This window comes from Arabidopsis lyrata (genome assembly GCF_000004255.2).
Source record: "Arabidopsis lyrata subsp. lyrata unplaced genomic scaffold ARALYscaffold_1, whole genome shotgun sequence".
NCBI classification, from domain to species: domain Eukaryota; kingdom Viridiplantae; phylum Streptophyta; class Magnoliopsida; order Brassicales; family Brassicaceae; genus Arabidopsis; species Arabidopsis lyrata.
This window is the reverse complement of record NW_003302555.1, coordinates 21,816,218-21,838,078: the sequence shown is the minus strand read 5'-3', so window position 1 is coordinate 21,838,078 and position 21,861 is coordinate 21,816,218. Positions and strand designations below refer to the sequence as shown.

General features: G+C 37.0%; 1 protein-coding gene and 1 pseudogene across 2 annotated transcripts; both read right to left on the bottom strand.

Annotated features, from left to right (window-relative positions):
- Window positions 1-8,674: 8,674 nt before the first annotated feature.
- Window positions 8,675-9,274, bottom strand: LOC110224693. 2 transcript variants are annotated; one of them, XM_021011324.1, is made up of 3 exons: window positions 9,125-9,274; window positions 9,004-9,058; window positions 8,675-8,763 (listed from the first exon to the last, which is right to left on the bottom strand). In XM_021011324.1, exons 1-3 carry the CDS (start codon window positions 9,272-9,274, stop codon window positions 8,675-8,677), a joined length of 294 nt encoding a protein of 97 aa, XP_020866983.1. The 2 variants fall into 2 exon arrangements, with proteins under 2 accessions (XP_020866983.1, XP_020866982.1); XM_021011323.1 differs by having other exon boundaries at window positions 8,675-9,058.
- Window positions 9,275-9,858: 584 nt separating this feature from the next.
- On the bottom strand, window positions 9,859-12,507 carry LOC110224705 (annotated as a pseudogene).
- Window positions 12,508-21,861: the final 9,354 nt, after the last annotated feature.

Genomic DNA, 21,861 nt, shown 5'->3' with positions numbered 1-21,861 from the left:
CAAGTCCGAAATCTGTAGGAGAAGTGAGAAGCTTCCATGGACTTGCTGGTTTCTATAGGCGGTTCGTGAAGGATTTTAGCACTCTAGCAGCTCCTCTCACTGAAGTTATCAAGAAGAATGTGGGATTCAAGTGGGAACAAGCTCAAGAGGATGCTTTCCAGGCCTTAAAAAAGAAGCTTACTAATGCCCCTGTCTTATCTCTCCCTGATTTTATTAAAACTTTTGAGATTGAATGTGATGCCTCCGGGGTAGGAATTGGTGCTGTCTTAATGCAGGATAAGAAACCAATAGCTTATTTCAGTAAAAAGCTAGGAGGAGCTACTCTCAATTATCCTACTTATGACAAGGAGCTTTACGCTTTGGTGAGAGCACTACAGACATGGCAGCATTATCTCTGGCCTAAGGAGTTTGTCATTCACACAGATCATGAGTCCTTAAAGCATCTTAAAGGACAACAGAAGCTCAACAAACGGCATGCAAGGTGGGTTGAATTCATTGAGACCTTCCCCTATGTCATCAAATACAAAAAAGGTAAGGACAATGTAGTTGCTGATGCATTGTCAAGGAGGTATGTTCTTCTCTCATCTCTTGATGCTAAGTTACTCGGGTTTGAGCATATAAAATCTCTTTATGCAAATGATTCTGATTTTGAAAAGATATATTCATCTTGTGAGAAATTTGCATTTGGAAAGTATTATAGACATGACGGGTTCTTATTTTATGATAACCGTTTGTGTATTCCTAATTCTTCTTTGAGAGAGCTGTTTGTAAGGGAAGCACACGGTGGAGGTTTAATGGGACACTTTGGAGTCTCAAAAACTCTTAAAGTCATGCAAGATCACTTTCACTGGCCGCACATGAAAAGAGATGTGGAGAGAATGTGTGAAAGGTGCCCGACATGTAAACAAGCTAAGGCTAAGTCACAACCCCACGGTTTGTATACTCCTCTTCCTATTCCTTCACATCCTTGGAATGATATTTCTATGGACTTTGTAGTGGGTTTGCCAAGGACTAGAACAGGTAAGGATTCGATTTTTGTGGTTGTGGATAGATTTTCTAAAATGGCACATTTCATTCCATGTCATAAAACTGATGATGCAATGCATATAGCCAACCTGTTCTTTAAAGAAATAGTTCGTCTACATGGCATGCCTAAGACCATAGTATCTGATAGAGACAGTAAGTTTCTTAGTTATTTTTGGAAAACGCTTTGGTCTAAGCTAGGAACTAAGTTGATGTTCTCTACTACTTGTCATCCGCAAACTGATGGGCAAACTGAGGTAGTTAATAGGACATTGTCTACACTCTTGCGTGCATTGATTAAAAAGAATTTAAAGACTTGGGAGGACTGTTTACCTCATGTTGAATTTGCATATAATCATCCTATGCATTCTGCCTCTAAATTTTCACCCTTTCAAATCGTTTATGGGTTCAATCCCACTACTCCTTTGGATTTGATGCCTTTACCTTTGAATGAAAGAGTTAGTCTGGATGGAAAGAAGAAGGCAGAATTGGTTCAACAGATTCATGAGCAGGCTAGGAAGAACATTGAAGAGAAGACGAAGCAGTACACCAAGCATGCTAACAAGAGCAGAAAGGAGTTCATATTCAATGAAGGAGACTTGGTTTGGATCCATCTTCGAAAAGAACGTTTTCCTAAGGAGAGGAAATCTAAGCTTATGCCAAGGATAGACGGACCATTCAAAGTGCTCAAGAGGATCAACAACAATGCATACTCCCTGGATTTGCAAGGTAAGTACAATGTGAGTAATAGCTTCAATGTTGCTGACCTTATCCCTTTTATTGTAGATAATACAGATTTGAGGTCAAATCCTTCTCAACTGGGAGAGGATGATGTGATCATGGGAAGCTTGGGTCAAGGAACTAAGGAACAGCTTGAACCAGAGGAGGTACTCGACCACATGCTCGACCACCAGGAGGACAACGCGATCGAGTATGCTGATGCTGAACCAGATGATGTACTCGACCACATGCTCGACCACCAGGAGGACAATGTGATCGAGTATACTAATGCACCAAGGAAGCACTCGACCATGCAGGGAGCTAAGGAGCATGAAGCACTTGGAACTAAAGAGGAAATGTCATTGCAAGTTGGTACTGGACCACTGACAAGATCAAAGACTAAGTTGTTGAATCAAGCTATCAACACACTTCTACAACACATTGAAGGCAGCCTTAAACCGGAAGCTTGTTCAACCACGTTGGTTGTGATTCAAGCCGTTTAAGTGACATCATTGGAGGTGTGTGACTTGCACTCTTTTTCCCTCCTCTTGGTTTTGTCCCAATGGGTTTTCCAAGAGAGGTTTTTAACGAGGCAAGCGCACACACTCATACTCGAGCCCAATGATGTCTCGCAGCCCATTACCAAAGGAGAAGCCCATGACAAATTCGAAATCAGTCTTGTGTGTGTTTAATGTCGTTTCTTTCCCGAGAATAACTCTTCATCTCCCTAGAACTCTCTTCTTCTTCTTTATATTTCGCTTCTTCTCCTTTGTAAACGTTATCAAACAATTTCTTATCAATCATCTTTTCTGATTTCGTTTGATCTTGAATTTGAGTGTGTAATATCTCGGATTCGTCTTGTGAATGCTCTTGGTGTGTCATATCCAAGCAGGAACAAGTCCAGAAGTTCAAAGGAATCTCGTAGCCTTTGGAAGTTCTACTCGACCCCTCACCTTCTCATATACTCGATCTCACCTTCATCATTCGATCCATTCGTTTTCACCATCACTTGATCATTCAAACTATCAATCTTCGTCATACTCGATCTCACCCTCAGTCACTCGATCACAAGCCACTCAAACAATCCAGTTTCACCGTTTCGTTGTTTTTACTCGACCACATCTTCCACTTCACCACCAAAATCCACTCGATCACACTCCTTTATCACCACTCGACCATTCTACTCGACCTCATCACCAAAGTACTCAACCCCCTCTTCACAAGACTACTCGATCACCATCAATCACACCGTATTCGATCCGCCTCCTCACCTACTCGACTCCTTACTCGATCTCATTCACTTCACTTTTACTCATTCCGCATCATTTTAACTTGATCTATTCAACCACTACACGAAGTGCATCAAGGGACTAAGATCTTTTAACTAGGATCATATTAACTTCATAAGCCAGACACAATTCAAGATGCACTCTTCCGTGCAAACAATTGGATGGAAGTAGAGGACGAGAAAGAAAATTTTGCCAAAAGAAATAAGCAAGAAAAGCCGGCAATCACCGTCCCTACCAAGAAGTTCGAGCCTAGGGAGAGCAAAGGACCAAGAAGATTCGGGTCGCAACCCTTCAACAGTACTGTCGGAAAGCAATTCCAAGGAAAAGGAAGGTCAAACACTTGGGTCCGCGATGAAAGTTTATATTGCGATATTCATAAAGTAACCGGATATTTAACCAAGGATTGTAGTGTCCTTAAAAGGCACCTTGCGGAGATTTGGGCCAGTGGAGATCTTTCCAAATTCGATATAAAAGATTTTGTGAAGGAATACCACGAAGCAAAGGAAAACTCCAAAGATCAAGATTCCAAAAGACCAAGGTTATCCAACGAGGAAGAACCAAGGAGTTCGAAGGGTAAGATCAATGTGATTCTAGGAGGCTCCAAATTTTGTTGAGATTCGATAAGTTCCATCAAAAAACATAGACGAAATGTCTTACCCAAAGCAAGCTTGAGCGAAGAAGTTGATTTTCAAGGTGCCTCAATATCATTTAACGAAGAAGAAACGCGGCATCTCGAAAGACCGCATGATGATGCTCTAGTCATTACCCTTGATGTTGCTAACTTCGAAGTATCAAGGATCCTTATCGATACAGGCAGTTCGGTCGACTTGATCTTTTTAAGTACTCTAGAAAGAATGGGAATCAGCCGGGGAGACATAGTAGGACCCCCATCTCCATTAGTTGCGTTCACAAGCGAGTCAGCCATGTCTCTCGGAACAATCAAGCAACCGTCCTTGCCAAGAAGGTATCGAAGATCGTGGACTTCGTTGTCTTCGATAAGCCCGCAGCTTACAACATCATCCTCGGGACTCCCTGGATTTATCGAATGAAAGCAGTCCCCTCTACATACCATCAATGTATCAAATTTCCAACATCAAATGGGGTGGAAACAATTCGGGGAGATCAAGAAGCTTCACGGACGTGTTACTTAGCTAGCCACCGTTTGAAGATCCAATAGCAATTAACAAAGCCCGCAAAAGAAGGACTAAGGCAAAAATTTCCTAGTGGGCAGGAAAAAGAGGATGTAGTAGTCGAAGTGGTATTGGAAGAAGACAAACCAGATCGGAAAGTCCGAATTGGAGCAACTTTGACTGACCAAATAAAAGAAGCTTTGGTCGAACTTTTAAGGAGAAACAAAACATCGTTTGCATGGTCAGCAGCAGACATGCCTGGTATAGATCCAAATATAATTTGTCACGAGCTAAACGTGGATCCGAGCTTCAAGCCGGTGAAACAGAAAAGAAGAAAGCTCGGAGTGGAGCGAGCCGAAATAGTAAATGACGAAGTGGATAAACTTTTGAAGATAGGGTCCATAAGAGAAGTGCAATACCCAGAATGGCTAGCAAACACTGTCGTTGTCAAAAAGAAGAATGGGAAAGATAGGGTTTGCATCGATTTCACAGACCTGAATAAAGCATGTCCCAAAGATAGTTTCCCGCTCCCACATATAGATCGACTTGTAGAGTCCACCGCTGGGAACGAGCTGTTAACATTCATGGACGCCTTCTCGGGTTATAATCAAATAATGATGAACCCCGAAGATCAAGAAAAGACGTCATTTATCACAGATAGAGGTATCTATTGTTATAAGGTAATGCCTTTTGGTTTGAAAAATGCAGGAGCAACTTATCAACGGTTGGTTAACAAGATGTTCCATAATCATCTCGGGAAAACAATGGAAGTCTACATAGATGATATGTTGGTTAAATCGTTAAAGAAAGAGGATCACGTTAAGCATTTAGAGGAATGTTTTGATATTCTCAATAAATATCAAATGAAGCTGAACCCGGCGAAGTGCACATTTGGAGTCCCATCCGGAGAATTTCTTGGTTATATCGTGACAGAAAGAGGGATTGAAGCCAATCCAAATCAAATTAACGCCTTTCTAAACATGCCCTCTCCAAGAAACTTCAAAGAAGTACAACGGTTGACTGGGCGGATTGCGGCTCTGAATCGTTTTATCTCGAGATCAACAGATAAGTCGTTGCCTTTCTACCAAATTCTAAAAGGGAACAAAGGATTCCTTTGGGATGAGAAGTGTGAAGAAGCTTTTGGGCAGCTTAAGGCATACTTAACCACTCCACCTATATTGTCCAAACCGGAAGTGGATGAAAAACTTTATTTGTACGTATCGGTTTCAAACCACGCGGTTAGTGGAGTCTTGGTTCGGGAAGACCGTGGGGAGCAGAAACCAATTTACTACGTGAGCAAGTCAATGACGGATCCGGAAACCAGATACACAATGATGGAAAAACTTGCACTCGCGGTGGTAACTTCGGCTCGGAAGCTGCGCCCATATTTTCAATCCCATCCGGTTGAAGTATTAACTAACCAACCACTCCGAACAATACTTCATAGTCCAAGTCAGTCCGGACGTTTGGTGAAATGGGCGGTGGAGTTAAGCGAGTACGATATAGAATTCAAAAGCCGGATCAGTATGAAAGCTCAGGTTCTAGCAGATTTCTTAACCGAGCTACCAATACCTGGAACGATAGAGCATTCGGAGAACCAAACTTGGAAATTACACGTAGATGGGTCTTCAACAAAGCAAGGATCCGGAGTGGGAATCAAGTTGGAATCTCCAACATCAGAAATTCTAGAATAATCATTCCAGTTGTTATTCAATGCCTCCAACAACGAGGCAGAGTACGAAGCCCTGATTGCCGGACTTCGATTAGCACAAGGAGTTGGAGCTAAGGAAATATTGGCTTATTGCGATTCGCAATTAGTAGTTAACCAGTTTAATGGAGACTATGAAGCCAAAGACTCAAGAATGGAAGCGTACCTCGAAGTGGTGAAGGATCTATCTAAAAATTTCTCGAAATTCGAATTAATCCGCATACCTCGGGGAGAGAATACAACTGCGGATGCACTTGCCGCATTAGCGTCAACATCAGATCCTGAGTTGAAAAGAGTTATTCCAGTGGAATGCATTTCGGAGCGAAGCATTGAAGACAACAAAGAAACCCTCGTCGTTACAAGGTCTCGAGCAGCGGCACGCGACCGTGGCGAACCAGAGATCGAACCGCCACCCAACAAACGGAGGAAGTCAAGGGGATCAAATACATCTAACAAGGAACCCGTTGTCTTAGCTGAAGATGTGATTCCAGAAACAATATTAGAAACCGAACCGTTAATCGAGGAGGATGTTCTTGAACCAAACGAGCATCCCGAGCCAGAGCCACGAGTATTTCACAAGGTTGACCAAATTCCGGCTAAAGACTGGGGGGCTGACTGGAGGGAGCCAATAAAGCACTACATTATGACAGGCGAGCTCCCAAAGAATAAGTGGCAAGCCAGAAAAATGAGAATCGTTAGCGCGAAATTTTGTCTGTCAAAAGACACATTGTATAGACGAGGTGTCAGTGACCCTTACCTATTATTCATTTTTGGGCCCGAAGTCGAAATCGTTATGAGCGAAGTGCATTAAGGATTATGTGGGAGTCATTCATCAGGAAGGGCTATGGCTTTTAAAGTTAAAAGAATGGGATATTATTGGCCCACTATGATTACAGATTGTGTTAAGTTCGCCCAAAGATGCAAGCGCTGCCAACTCCATGCACCATTGATCCATCAACCGTCGGAATTATTCTCCTCAATTTCCGCCCCATACCCGTTTATGAGGTGGTCAATGGACATCATTGGACCATTGTACAAATCAACTCGAGGTGTACAATACCTGTTAGTCCTTACGGACTACTTTTCGAAATGGATTGAAGCTAAGGCGTATGTTGGTATCAAGGATTCGGCGGTGAAGACCTTTATTTGGAAAAACATTATATGTCGACATGGAGTTCCATACGAAATAGTCACTGATAATGGACCACAATTCATTTCACACGAGTTTGATGCCTTTTGTGCGGACTGGGGAATCAAAGTTAGTTATTCTACTCCACGATATCCGCAAGGAAACGGTCAAGCTGAAGCCGCGAACAAGACAATATTAAGCAATCTCAAGAAACGCTTAAGTCATCTAAAGGGAGGATGGTATGAAGAACTCCAACCCGTCCTGTGGGCCTATCGTACAACCCCTAGGCGACCTACATGAGAAACTCCATTCTCTTTGGTTTATGGCATGGAGGCGGTAGTACCAGCTGAACTCAATGTGCCCGGACTTCGCCGAACAGAAGCACCGTTAAATGAGGAAGAAAATTCAGCAATGCTTAATGATTCACTAGATACCATAAATGAAAGGCGTGATCAAGCTCTAATTCGGATCCAGAATTACCAGCAGGCAGCAGCCCGGTATTATAATTCTAAGGTTAAAAGTAGGCCGTTCTTCGTGGGAGATTATGTATTAAGGCACGTCTTTGACAACAAAAAAGAAGAAGGTGCCGGTAAACTCGGTATTAATTGGGAAGGACCTTACATTATTACCGAAGTGGTTCGGAACGGTGTTTATAGGTTGAAAGACTTAGAAGACAATCCAGTCAAGCGACCTTGGAATGTGATCAACCTAAAGAAGTTTTATGTTTAAAGCTACATGCATTGTTTATGTACATGAACTACGGTGTGGCTTGATCCCGAGATGGGTACGTAGGCAGCTCGGAAACGAGTTCAGCTATTAATAAAAATTTGTTTTATTTCTTTATTAAAGGAAAAAGGTTCGACTGTGCGAACAAGTGAAGCAAATAAAGGTTCGGCTATGCGAACATACAAGAGATTGGAAATAGAGCGTTTATTCAAAAGACGGAATGTCCCTCATCGTACACTTCGGACTATGAAAATCTTGTTGACGAGCAGAACACTTCAACTCCTTGACCAGCAAGATCGAGGATTGGCATCATGCAGTCCGGAATTCGAGCAAAGTCAGAGATTCCAAGCTCAATCCACTCTCTGGGGTGAGATTCAAGGATGTGAAGATCTCTTGACACCGTAGTAAGCCTGCGTTGCATCCGGTTAATCCTCTTCCGGAGTCTCCTCTTTTCCAACATAAGCTTCCGGTGTTGAAGCTCGAGTGCCTCTATGAACGCCGTCGCTGTTGCTTGGTCTCTGATTGGGAGATCCCTGATCAAAGCACATGGGGCTCGGATCTGAGATCTCAAGAAGCCGCGAAGTGGAGGAGGCTGCCTGCTTGGCTCATTTGGAACATCTTCGTTTATCATTCCGATTCTGGAGAAGTCGGGCATAGATTCTGAACAGCGAAGATTGAACTTCATACCTACTAAAATGAAAAGAATGGTGAGGAGTAAAGGGAAATTGAGACTATAATTTATAGGAACGTCATATCCCTAGCAAGCTGCGGATTCTATCCTAAGAATGGAGTGATTCGCGGAGAGATTTATGCCCTCGAACAGATCCTGCATTAAAGGACGCATCTCCGAGAATATTTGAAAAGTAAGGAAAATTGCAAATGTTTCCATAAATAAAAAGGGGCCGAAGTCCATTACGAGTTCAAAATAAATGAAGAAGTTAGAGAACATTTATGGAAGAGGCTCAGGAACAGGCTCCTTCATCGCCGGTTTAGTCTTCGAAGTGGACGCCTTGTTCTTGGCATCCACTTCGGGATGATCCCGAACGCGTTTCCGACAGGTGCTGGCCTCCTCCTCGTCTTCTTCCTCGCTATCAGATGGAACGGTATGGACCGGAGCATTCACAGGACCCAGAACTCCTCTAGCATGGTGATACATCCGAAGCATCTTCGGGATCTCAGCAACAGAATCGAAGTTCCGCCATTCCCGTTGAAAGGGATCACTTTCCAAAGCCCGTATCTTCCTCTCCACCCGAGCGATGCGAGCCTCGAGCGTTTGCCTTTTGAGGCCCAGCCGTTGCCTCTCTTCACACAAGCGACGGTGTTTGTCGGCAACCTAGCATAAAGATGAATGAATAAGATGAAACAAAAAGTTTTTAAATCAAAAACTTTAAATATTTACCTTGTCAATAAAATCGCAAGCCTCTTTCTTCTCCTTTGAAGGAAAGTGAAAGACGGCGTGGGGGAAAAGAACGCCGGCTGGTTCAAAGCCATCGCCGGACAAAAAAAGTGGGCTGCTGGGATCAACGGGGGCTACTTTTTCGTTTTCCATTCTTGAAATATCTCTCAAGTAAGATTCTAAAATCGTGTTTAAATAAAGCTTAGAAGTAGGTAAGCCTTTATTTATAATGATTTAGGATTTGTCTTGGAACCATAAATCCAATAATGGTAGTGTGTCCGAGTGGTTTAAACCATTTTTGGGAAATCGAGAAAAGGCAGTTATTGCATTAAAGACGAGCCGTTTTCCTTACTTATAAGAAGGGAAAGAGCAACCGTCGCATTAACTACAAAAGTTTATAAGGCGCAAGCCCAATAAATTTATCGAGTTGACTAAACCCGAAGTGGGGAACTCGCTTTAAGCCGAGCTCAGTTCTAGCATTCTTAAAAGAAAGGTCTGATCAGCCTAAAAATCTCAAAAGCATAACCACAAGGCCACAAAAGGTTAAAAGCGGACTTTGCAAACCCGCATATAATTTTAACCAAACCCCCTTGGGTCATAACCTAGAAAGGTTTAAAAGCCTCCTCAGGCAAATATCTTGTTCAAAAGAAATGATAAAGCCTCCTTAGGCCAAAAATAAGTTCGAAATTAAGTTTAAACTAAATGGGACAATCCCCAGTTTAAAGTGGACACAGCCACTACGGATCGACCTCCATCTCGGACTCCGGCTCAGCTGTCAAAGTTTCACTCGTTTCCTTAATTGGTGCTTGATCAGATGAAGCTCCCGGACCACCCTCCGCGGTACAACCATCCTCCGGAGTGACCTCCGGCACCGCAGGAACTTCGGGTGGGACAACGTCTTCCGTCTCACTTGAGCCTAAGAAAAATAATTCCAGTCAATCAAAGGTACAAGGTAAGAAAAGGTAATGAGTATCAAGAGCCAAAAGTTACCCGCCCAGTCTAGACCCGATTCACTTATAGGAGGAGAATCTGTGAAGAATTCCTCAAAGTCCTGCGGATTGAAAGTCGAAGCGGGAAGAGCTGCCAAACGACTCCGCTTTTCAGAGAGATTGGTCGATAGTTCGGCCCTCTCCTACACCTCGGAGAAATCTGCATCATGGATTTGATCCAACAGAATCAAATTGCTCTCGTGCTCCTTGACGTCTGATTCCAGATCTGACCTAGCCTTCTCGGTTTGAATGAAGCGGATGGCCCCCTGGATCAACTCCATCCCACGTCCCTTAACATCTTTTCTGGCTTTCGATGCCGACATTGCCAACTCGGAATCACGCAACTTGGCTAGCGCCTTGTACTTCGCGTCAAGCTCGATAAGTTGGTTGTTCAGGGTATCGGCGGTTGATTCGGATTCATGAAGTCTACCCTGAACACTAGAAAGTTCATCTTGGAGTTTGTAATTCCGGTCGTACTGGTCTTGCAGCTCCCCCTTTATCTGCGCAAGCTCGGATGTTAAACTGTCGACCTTGTCCTCCAGATCGTGCTTGGAGCCGACAGAAGAACTGAGTTCAGCCTCAAGAGCAGAGAATTTCTTCTTCCACATGTCAATCTCCTTCTCCCGTCCAATTACCAACCCTTCGTAATGTTCAATCATGTCGTTAAATTCGCTGTGAGCCTGGCATTATATATAAACCCGGGATGGCGAGTCAGTTTGCAGAATGGCAATACATAAAAAAACAAAAAACAAAGAACGGAACTAACCCGAGATGAATGATGAGCGTGAAGCAAATAGCGTTCACGAATCGCAGGGCGCCACTTGTCGAAGTCTGGCAAGATCGAACTCGATCGGGTCTTGAAGCATCGGAAGACGCTGCCTTCTTTCTCCATAGCTGCGAAGAAGGAAGAGTTGTAAAAATTGGAATCTTAATAAAGACAAAAATGTTTAAGTATGTGTAAGTCACCAAACCTGAAAGCGATTTGACTTGAGGGACAAGAGCAGGCTTTAACCTCGAGGAAGCATCTCGAGATTCAGAATCTCCCTTTTTAGGAGATGTACTCCGAGCAGTCTTTTCGCTGTCGGGCTGGGAAGAAGAAGACATGTCAACAGGTCGGGGAGGACCCATTGGTTCAGTGGGAGGGGATGATCGAGGTGAACGATCAGTCTGGGCCCTTGATTTCTCCCTTCGCGGAGACGAGTCACCACGGGACGACTTGTCCCTCTTCCTACGAACCAAATTCTTAAGTGGTTCGTTGCTGAAATCGTCTCGGGGAGGACGAGGAGAATCACGACGAGGAGACCGCTCTCTCCGAGGAGAACGTTCGTCATGACGTTCGCGACGAGGTGTTAGCCTATAAGCAGCAACGGATCTGGCTCCCTCGGAGCTGTTATCATCAACCAGCAGGGTCCTGCTGTAATCTTTTTTGTCAATGGCGGCCGCAAGGAACGCCTTGTTTTCATCACAAGCCTCTGCTATCGGCTTGGAGAGTTTCTTACGCTGGGCAGTAAGGGCCTGAGCTGACATGCCCTGAGTTGAGGGAGGAGGCGGAAGACGATGAAGTAGATTGGGAGGACTCATCCTGAGTTTTCGGTTGGCCTCGATAAACCGATCGAGGGTGAAAGAATTCCAAAGGGTTTCCCCTTCGAAGATTGTTCTGAAGAACTTGACAAATTCTTCAGTCGGGAGGGTTGAAGCGATAAGAGCTGCGAAGTGAAACAACTAATTTGGTCAGTAAAAAATAATAAAATGAACAGGAAAGGAATATACGACCTAGTCTCTACCAGGCTTCGTAGACCACTTCGATGGGAGTACATCGGAAAGATTCCCAATCGAAGCAGGAGTTTTCTTAATCAGGAACCAAGGATGGTGCCAGTTTTCATCCTTGTTCGGGAGGTGCGAAATGACGTTCCTGTTGGCATTTGGATACGCCGAGAAGTACCCAGTTTTCTTTGATGAACTCCTTACGCTTAGGAGTTCATTCAGCTCGGGGACTCCAATGACGTAGCCAGCCTCCGCCGCAACGGTTATAATCCCGAGGATGGTTCGGAGGAGATTGGGGGTTAATTGAGGTAAAGCAATCTCGAGAGCCGCCAAGAATCGAACTAGGGCTTCGGGAAGGGGGAAGGTCAATCCGCAGCCCTTGAAGTAAATTTCGTAAACACAAAAGTAGCCGTCACGGTGGTTCTCCGGGGATTCCGTAGGATCGGCTATTTGCGCATCCGCTATAATTCTAGGAGGAATTTGACAAAGCCCCTTTAATCGCTCAAGGGATTGAAGAGTACAGGTGGATTTGTAATGAGGACCGGCGATATCGTTAGGACGAGTGCATTCGTCATTACTAGAACGCCTCTCATCATAAGACGGAGATTCAGGTCTCTCAGAATCAGAAGTCATTGGAGGAAAATGAAAAGTTCAAGGTTCGGCGAAGAGAGTTTCGGCGAAGAAAAGTAGAGAGAAGTTTTGATTAAAGCACAAAAGTAAAAGAAGAAAATGATGGTGAAAAGAAGTTACCTCACGCAAACTAAATGATGAAACCGCCTCGGAAGTTGTGTGGGAAGTGGGAAGGTTTTTCCCGTTTTAATAGTAAATAATTAATATACGGTCATAATGATGACAGATGTCACTCGGATAAAAATGGCTAGTGCCGAAATTAAAGGAGTGATGAGATTTTCGGCGGGAAATCAGAAAGATTCTCGAGCGCAATCTTTGGTCATTCAAGCATTTAAAGTCCTCCGAATTGGATTGGCACTTCGAAGAACTTGGGGGGCTAATTGTTGGTGTCGGATCCCGCACCAGAAGTTCGAGACCAACCAAAGATTGCCACATAGTCAGGTAGCGGCCCATAAAGGATAAAGCCCATCAGACCCACGAGTCAAAAGAACAATCGAAGTGGTAACCACCATAAGGAAAATTCGAAGTGACTGCATCTCGACACGAGTCCGGAGACGAGGTCATGGTTAAGTCGGTCCAAGGACATTTGGGCCGAAAGGCGAGGCCCATAAAGACCAGAGTCAACTCAAATTCAAACGTTGAGCATTAAAATCAAGGAATCAAAACGGACACATTTAAGAAGGAATAATTGTACTTAATTACTCATTTTAATGTCGTTTCTCTATGTATAAATATGGAGGCTAATGGCCATATAAAGGGGAGATCTCTTTTTGAGCAAGAAATACGATAGCAATTTTTGTATTCAAAAGCCTTTTACGTTCTTATTTTTTGTCCCTCAAGAATAATCTTTCCTACTAATAAAAATACTTGAGTGTGTGAATCCGACATCCACAGTCGTTGTTAATTCTGGCACACTTGTCATATTTTTTAAGCTAGAGAGATTTTAATATGTCTAAAGAGAATAATTACGTGTCTAAGTCTAGTAATCTTCTTTGGACGAAAAGACAACAACAAAACTATAGAAAAGGAGTGGTTAACACAACTTTGTTGTACTAGTTCTTATGCCCAACAATCCAACATGCAAACGAAAAAAACAAAAGATAATCATTCACCTTATGTTAAAATAAGTAAAAATATATGACAACTCTAATATTTAAGACTATGAGTTGGCAACAAATTTCCATTGGTTTTTTAAATTCAAATTTGGTCGGTACGCAAGACGAAAAAAAAAAAAGAAGGTCGGTACCATACATAGTATTAGAGTTGGTCGTGGTTGTCAATTGTGTTCGCAGTTGGACAACTTATGGCTATGAGGATCGATGTCCTTTTAATGCTTATTTGTTTGTCTTAATTGTTTATTAAGTTATCTTTCAGTATTTTATTTTACAATTTACACTGCAACAATATGTTCTGCTATGTTCTTTCAAAATCTATAAGATATTCTAAATCGTTTTATTATTAAAATTTTGTTTTTTTGGAATTGTTTATTCAAAGTTTTTCCAAGCGTTTCTCACAAAAAAAAAAAAAGTTTTTCCAAGCGTTGTATTTCTAACAAAAATTAACAACTAAATAATTGTATATTTATTTTCACACAATCAAGAATCCTCTGGTTAAAAATGGCGGTTGTGAAAAATATATTTTGCATGATCTGGTGAAGATTTAAAAAATAATAATTAATTCAATATAGATGATATTATTTTATAATCAGTAATCAAAGAGCTCACAACGATCAATTACCACAAAAGAAACCTGCATTGCTTTGAGATCATATCCTATGTTATAACGATGTTGAGCCGCCGCATCTATGATATTCAAATCACTACTAATGATCGGGCAACAGCTAAGCAGAAGGTCTCTGGTAAAATCTTTGATAAACAGATGAGAGTAAGACACGAAAATGTTAAGGTAATTATTATTGAGATTTATTGGAAAAAAGTTATAAAATACATTATATTATATAAAAATATGATAAACCAAAGTTTCATAATCTAAAATACATATAAATATAAATTAGTCGAGTCATAGACATTTATATCCGATGGTAAGATCAAAGCGGCTATAACTTCCGACTGTTTGGATCATTAACAATGTTACGTCATCGACTCATTATAGATGTTTATACACGGTCTTGCGGTCATCAATGGCATGGCATTTGTACCCAGCCGTGGGATCAACGACGTTTATACTCGGCTGTAGGATCAGTTTCTTAGGTTGTACTCAATCATGCAACAAACCCTACTTTCAAATCATCATTAAAATCACCATTGCCTCCACCGCATCGCTTTAGTCGTGGACATAATCTCATCACCACAGTCACCGAAGATATCAAGTGAGGAGTTGTCAACTAAATCATCATCAATCACCGAACGAACCAATCATGTAGGTTCATGTTCATATCTAGTGCCTTGGTCTTCAAAGCCAAGCTACATCAACTTTGTTGTCGTCAATAATAGTATCTTCAACAAATAATCTTCATCCTTCCTTGCATGTCTTTCAAATGGCCAAGTCTCTGGAAAGAGACGAACACAAACCACCATTTAAAAAAATTAAAAAAACAAAAATCCCAACGATAGCCACTTTCTTCTCTGGTAGTCTAATTAAAATTTCCTGAAAATTTGAGCAAGCGTTTGCATTAGAAGAAAACATTATCAAGAAAGTGTGTCAAAATGTGAAAGTTATGCTCTTGATCAACCATAATTGCGAAAACGGATCTTAATACTTTGATGAACAAGAACACTCATGCATCATCTTTCAACCAATAATGATTAACACCAAAACCAAATTATTTCGTTAATTAATCGCACATTCGTAGTAGTGTTCATGAGATCAGTCAAAGTCAAACCCTGTAATTAATTCGAATCCATTAACAAGCCAAATATTTACTTTGTCCTATAACTTTTCCCTTAAATATTGTTTGCCAACTTCAATACAATCACATTGAGTAAATCAGACATAAACACATGATTAACGTTTCTAAGCAGTCAAAGTTACAGAGGTCTAAATCTCCGGTGGTTCACTTGACTTTGTTTGAAATTGTCATTATTCATATATTCAGACCAAAACAAATGTTTAATACTGAAGTCAAAATTTGTAACACTATCCAAACATAAACATAGATAGATTACTGCATCGTTGGCATCAAGCGTCTCTGCGCAACCATTAATGGCATAGGGATTAGGGATCAAGCTTTTCTTACAAAGAGTCCAAAGATGACGACTGAGTAATCCCCACCGAAACTCGACCTTCGTTTTTGATGAATTTATCCGGGCACCATTGCTATTGCTGAAAAAGAGATCGAGACCTTCGCTTCGATTATTATTTAACGAGACAGGTTTTTCTTTTTTCTTTTTTTTTTTGTTCCTGAAATCCTTCAAAGTTCCACCTATAGAGGTGGGATTTTTTCTGTTATATTTTTAACTAAAAAAGTGAAAGAAGTCTCCTAAAATCACTTTTAGTAGCTTTTCCTTAAAAAATTGTAATTTTTTTGAATAACAGTAGATTTGATATGAGTTTTACAAATTGTTGATTCAATAGCAAAAGATTGTAGATTATTTTAGGTGATTTTACATAAATTCCAAGTTTAATAACATAGGATTTGAGAAAAAATTTAAAAATCATCAGTTGAATAACATATGATTTTTAAAATAGCAAAAAATATTCTAAAATACCAAGTCCAATACACCCCCTAAATGATTGAATAAAGGTTTTAAAACGATTTACAAGGGGGTTTAATGGATTTATAAGGATTTTAAATGTTTTTCAAAGATTTACAAGGGTTTTAAAGGATTTACAGGGGTTTTAAAAGGATTTACAAGAGTTTTTAAAGGATTTGATAAAAGTTTTATAACGATTTACAAGAGGGTTTAAAGGATTTTCAAGGATTTTTAAAGGTTCTAAAATAATTTACAAGGGTTTTAAAGGATTTACAAAGGTTTTTAAAAGACTTTTAAGGGTTTACAAAGGTTTTTAAGAGATCTACAAGGGTTTTTAAAAGATTTAATAAAGATTTTAAAGCGATTTACAAGAAGGTTTACAAGATTTACAAGGATTTTGGCGAAAACTTTTGCACGTTGCAGATATTTTAGCGGAAAATTTGCGCTACAAATTATTTTTAGCGAAAGTTTTTCACTTTTTTCATTATCTACTCCCACTAAAAGAATGATACTTTAGTTATTTTGTACATAAAAGAAGATATTTTTGAAAATAGATAACATAAGGAGATATTTTTGAAAAAAAGCATATAAATAGGGGTATTTTTTGCAATATCTCCCTTTTAAGATTCACTTATAATAAGATTGTTCAAGTATAACAATAAAAATTATATGAGTTTATATTAGAAGGTTCCAAAATCTAAAATTTAATCTTTTGTTTTCTTAATTTTATTACTTTATTAAAAAATATTGAAGTCCATTTTGTAGAATAATTTAAGAATAAAAACATACTGCTAGTAATATCACACACAACTTATTTTAATATAAAATATCCATAAAAATTAGTTACAAAAATGCTAAAATGGTTACCAATCTAGCAAAATTGGTTTCTAAAATTCTTTTACATATAAATCTTAGAATAACACAAATTTAAAAATATGAAATTATATTTTACTTAATATTTGAGAAACTGAATCGTATTACAATACAAATACTATATTTAATAAGTTTAAATATTATAACTTTTATCTTAATTTAAACTTTTACAGTTTTACAGAAATCCTAATATAATTTTTTTTAAAGTAATATCAATATGTGAGGTAGAATTCGGATATAAATAACAACTGACAACAAATGTTTTGTATCAAAACTAATATAATGTTTTGTACCTTACTCATTAAACCAATATAATTTCTGCTTTAGTTTTTTCAAATTTAGTTCTATTTTTTAAAAATCAGTAATCCCTTGTTGACTTCTTAAGTCTATCTTCACCTCTCTTATAATTATTAAAGATGTAAAAGAATTTTGATTGAAAAAAATAACTACAATTATCTGTAAAAAATCAGCAAAAATAAATAGTGAATCAATTTGATTGAAAATTTGATATGTCGTTATACTATGAATCGCATGTAAGATTATTCAGGAAAAAACGATTATTTTCAATTTTCTTTTTTGGATTCAAAAATCTAATTCAATTTTTTTTATAAAAATTCACATGTAATATATATATATATATATATATATGTTAGTTTTCTTATTTGATTAAAAAAAAAGAGAGTTCTTTTACCAAAAACAAAAGAGAGTTAAATTTTTTTACATATGTTGCAATCTAAGTGATAGATTTGACACATGACATGTTCTTTGTAATTACTAACTCTAAAATCAAGTTTATATAATAAGATATGATGAACCAGAATTTCCTAATTTTTAATAGAAATATAAATTATATATTTAAAAACATTGGTAAACTTCCTAAGATAACATATTGACATTTATCAACAATCTTTTGGATCATATCTTCTTTTAATTCTTCTATAATTATATTGTCATGATATCCATAATCTCGCTTAGTCATCTCGACCTATCGGTCTCCCAATAACCTTGATGAACACACTCTTCACATCTAAAGATAACTTTGCTCCATCTCAGAAGTGAAACATAACAATTTTAAATCTAGAATTGGCCAAATCTCGCACAAAAATTTCCATTGTAGTAGCGTTATATTTTATTTCCAGGTTGACTTACGTATGCTGTCTCAAATCTATCCTCAAAAACATCTTCAATTTTTTCTTTTAATTGCTCATACATGTTTTTTACCATGTTAGACAATACCCATTGATCGATCGAAAGTAATATTCATCCAGTTTGATTGCTTCCTTTCTAACGTAGTAAAATCTGTTTTCGATGGCATTGTCTCTCCCAAAACGTTGAGACCGTCAAGTCTCCCAAAACGTTGAGACCGTCAACTCCTATGACTAAGCTGTTATGAGAAAGAAAGATCAATTTAATTTGTGTTTTGCGATCAACGAAATCGTCTCAAAGTCACTATTTAAGACTAATTTAGAAAATTTTCCAAGTAATCACAATTTTTCGTCACAAAATAAAATGGTCATAAAATAGAATTTAATTTCCAATAAAAATGTGACTCCATAAAATAGTCATATATTACCAACAATATTATGACATAAAACTGAGGTGGTATATTCAAGAATAAATAGTGATGATATTTACTTGGCGACTACTTTGTGATTTTCTGTGGCTATTTCATAAAAACAAATTATGTTATTTTTAAATTAATAATTAGCAAAATGAATTTTCCTTTATTAAATCAATTAATCAAACAAAATATTATATATATATATATATATTATGCAAACGGAAATAGGAAAATGACCTAAAATTAAAACTATATTAGATAAAACGGGTTGAATTTTATTTAGTACAAAATTTATTTATTATATATTTTATAATAAAGTTTTGATATATTATAGACTTATAGTAGTAAGTGAACAAATATTAATTTTTTTGTCACTCCCTATATATAATATTAGAATAAATATATTTTTATTATATAATACTTAATTACAAAAAAAAATTTAAGATATAAAAAAAAATAATATTATTTTTAAAAATTAATATTGTTTGAACAATGAGTTAATTTACGTGAACAACCACAAAATCAGATTGTGTATAATTCAGTTAGATCAAAAATCAAAATATCATAAATGAATCTCATCTAAAACGTAGATTATTTTGAATTAATTAAGGAAGTTAGCTATTATTTTGAATTAATTTAGAAAATTCCCTTTTCAATTTGTAATTCTTTGATTGTTGAAATAAAGATTTGTTTGAGATAATTACAGAATCTAGCAATTATTCGCATAATCGAATAAGTTATAAACATATTTTTGGTATAATAATGATACCAAATTCAACCCGTGCATGAAGTCTATATTTTTATTTTAGTTACCCAATGAAAATATTGCGTGCACCATCTAACATTCATTATTTTCAAAATCGCTTGCAAAATCAAAATTTCAAATATTTAGAGGTGTCAAACCTTACAAACCTTATTTAGCTCATCTCATCATATGATATTAACATGTTATCTGTTATAACAATCATTACTCTTTCTATCATATAATACATTACATTTAACTCACTGAATGCTGTAAATATTTTAAATATATCTATTTTAATAAATCAAATTAGAGTATTTATAATTTTTTTTATCTTTTTAATCTATTAAATATTTATGATAATCTTTCAAATATTATATTAAACTATTTTAATATGTTCCAAATTAAAATATTAGATTTTTTTTATTGTAGTATATAAAATTATGAAATCAAATATAAATATTCAAATAGTTATAAGGACCATAATTTATTCCATCATATAATAAATTATATTGAACCCGCCTATTATAAATATTTGAAATATATTTGTTTAAAACAAATTAAGTTAGAGTATTTATAATTTTTAACTTTGATCTATTAAGTATTGATGATATTATTTAAAATTATCAAGTAAAACTATTTTTCAATGTTCTAAATTAAAATATTTAATTTTCTTATCGTAGTATATAAAATTATACGTTTCAAAAAAATAAATGAATGAAATTGAAAATAAATAGTCAAATTCTGACCTAGTTACTCAAGTCTGAAATTTTGACCTGTTACATTTTTTTCTTTTATAGATTGAACAATTTATATTCGTTTTTAAAAAGTCAAATCATTGCATATGCGGAAAAAAATCTATTTTTTTAATTATATGGATGATATGATGATTTATTTTTTACAAAAATAGAATCATATAAAGATGAGAGGTGAAGTAAAATGATTAATAACAAATTAATATGGTAAGTTAGATATCAAATCTTATATATATATATATATATATATATTCATTTTGATTGGTCATTTTTTTAATTAAAAATGTATTTTCGTTTTTATTATTTAATTAATTAAATTAAGTATTTGACTTATTTATCCTTAATCAAATAAATTAATTTATTTTTTAAATTTTTATCTCCAATGATATTCTAATTTAACAACTTACAAAAGCAAGGTTACTTCTATTTTGTACTCACTCCCCAAATAATAGTATAGGATGAAATATCCTTAATCAGATTCTCTTAATAATAATAATAATAATAAATATGCGGCTTCACAATTTAAGTAGAATAATAATAAAAAAAAATTGTATGCCATTCATAATAAAGAAAAGGATAGTTGCTATGAGACTTGGAACTTGGATACACTCATGCACCATGCATGTTGCCAATCAGTCTTTACATGTTATATGAAGGTTTTTTCCATATTTGACCAAGCAATAAAGAAACAAATATGCACAAGAATAGTGCTCACAAATCGAAAAATGGTTCAAATATGGATTATTAAAAGTATTAACATGGGAAACCAACTTCGTATATATAATTAAACTTAATTTGATATGTTTTTTTTATTCCGACTTAATTTGATATGTTGTTTGAATAAATACTTATTATTTGATTTGAATATTTGATTCTATTGGTTAGGCGGTGCTGAAAATACTATTTCATCTTTAGATACTCACAAGAATTTTAGACGGAAGTCACGGAACCCAGGTCTAACGCAGAGGCCAAGCAAGTGAAGCTAACGATTGGGACCTCAAGTTTTGTTAAGTTTTGGGTATATTACAAAAACTATAAATTTATTCTGTAGAGTCTTTTAAAAAAATAATATGAACTTGAAGAGACAAACTAGTTTTATCTTTAACACTAATATTTTGATTTAATAAAAAAACAAAAAAAAAACCCCTAAAACCTTGATTGAATAAAAAAAAATCAGACACTATAGTTTCTTCTTCTTTGAACTTGGTTACATGATACATGATATTCGATGCTATAGGTTTTCCTTTCGTCTTTTGCAAATTGGTTTTTAAAAAAGCTGTAAATCCGATAATGATTCGTTTATGGTTTTTGTAGTATAAGAAAGAAGCAAAAAAAAAAAAGAAGTTTTGCGCAGGGCACTCGCAAATGCCGGACCGGCACTGATGGAACCATTACACGTATGTTAGTATTTTGACAGGTATCGACATTATGTGTGATATTTTTGTAGATAGTTATGTAAATTTAGAATTTGGTATTATGATGAAATTTAGTTTTATGAGATTTTTCATAAATAGTTTAGATAGAAACTTAGCTATGTATTTTAGGTTTTCTAATATAGAAGAGAAGCTAACTAATATTATTAAGGTAAACTAGGTTTAAAACCCGCGCTATGCTGCGGGTATTTTTCTTAAATTGTGTTTTAACTCTAATTTAGACAAATAATCAATACTTTAATTTTAAAATGTCAATACTTAATCAATATTGTATATTTAACTTTGATGTAATATTTAACACTGAACCATTTCAAATGAGTTATGCCATTCTCATTGGTCC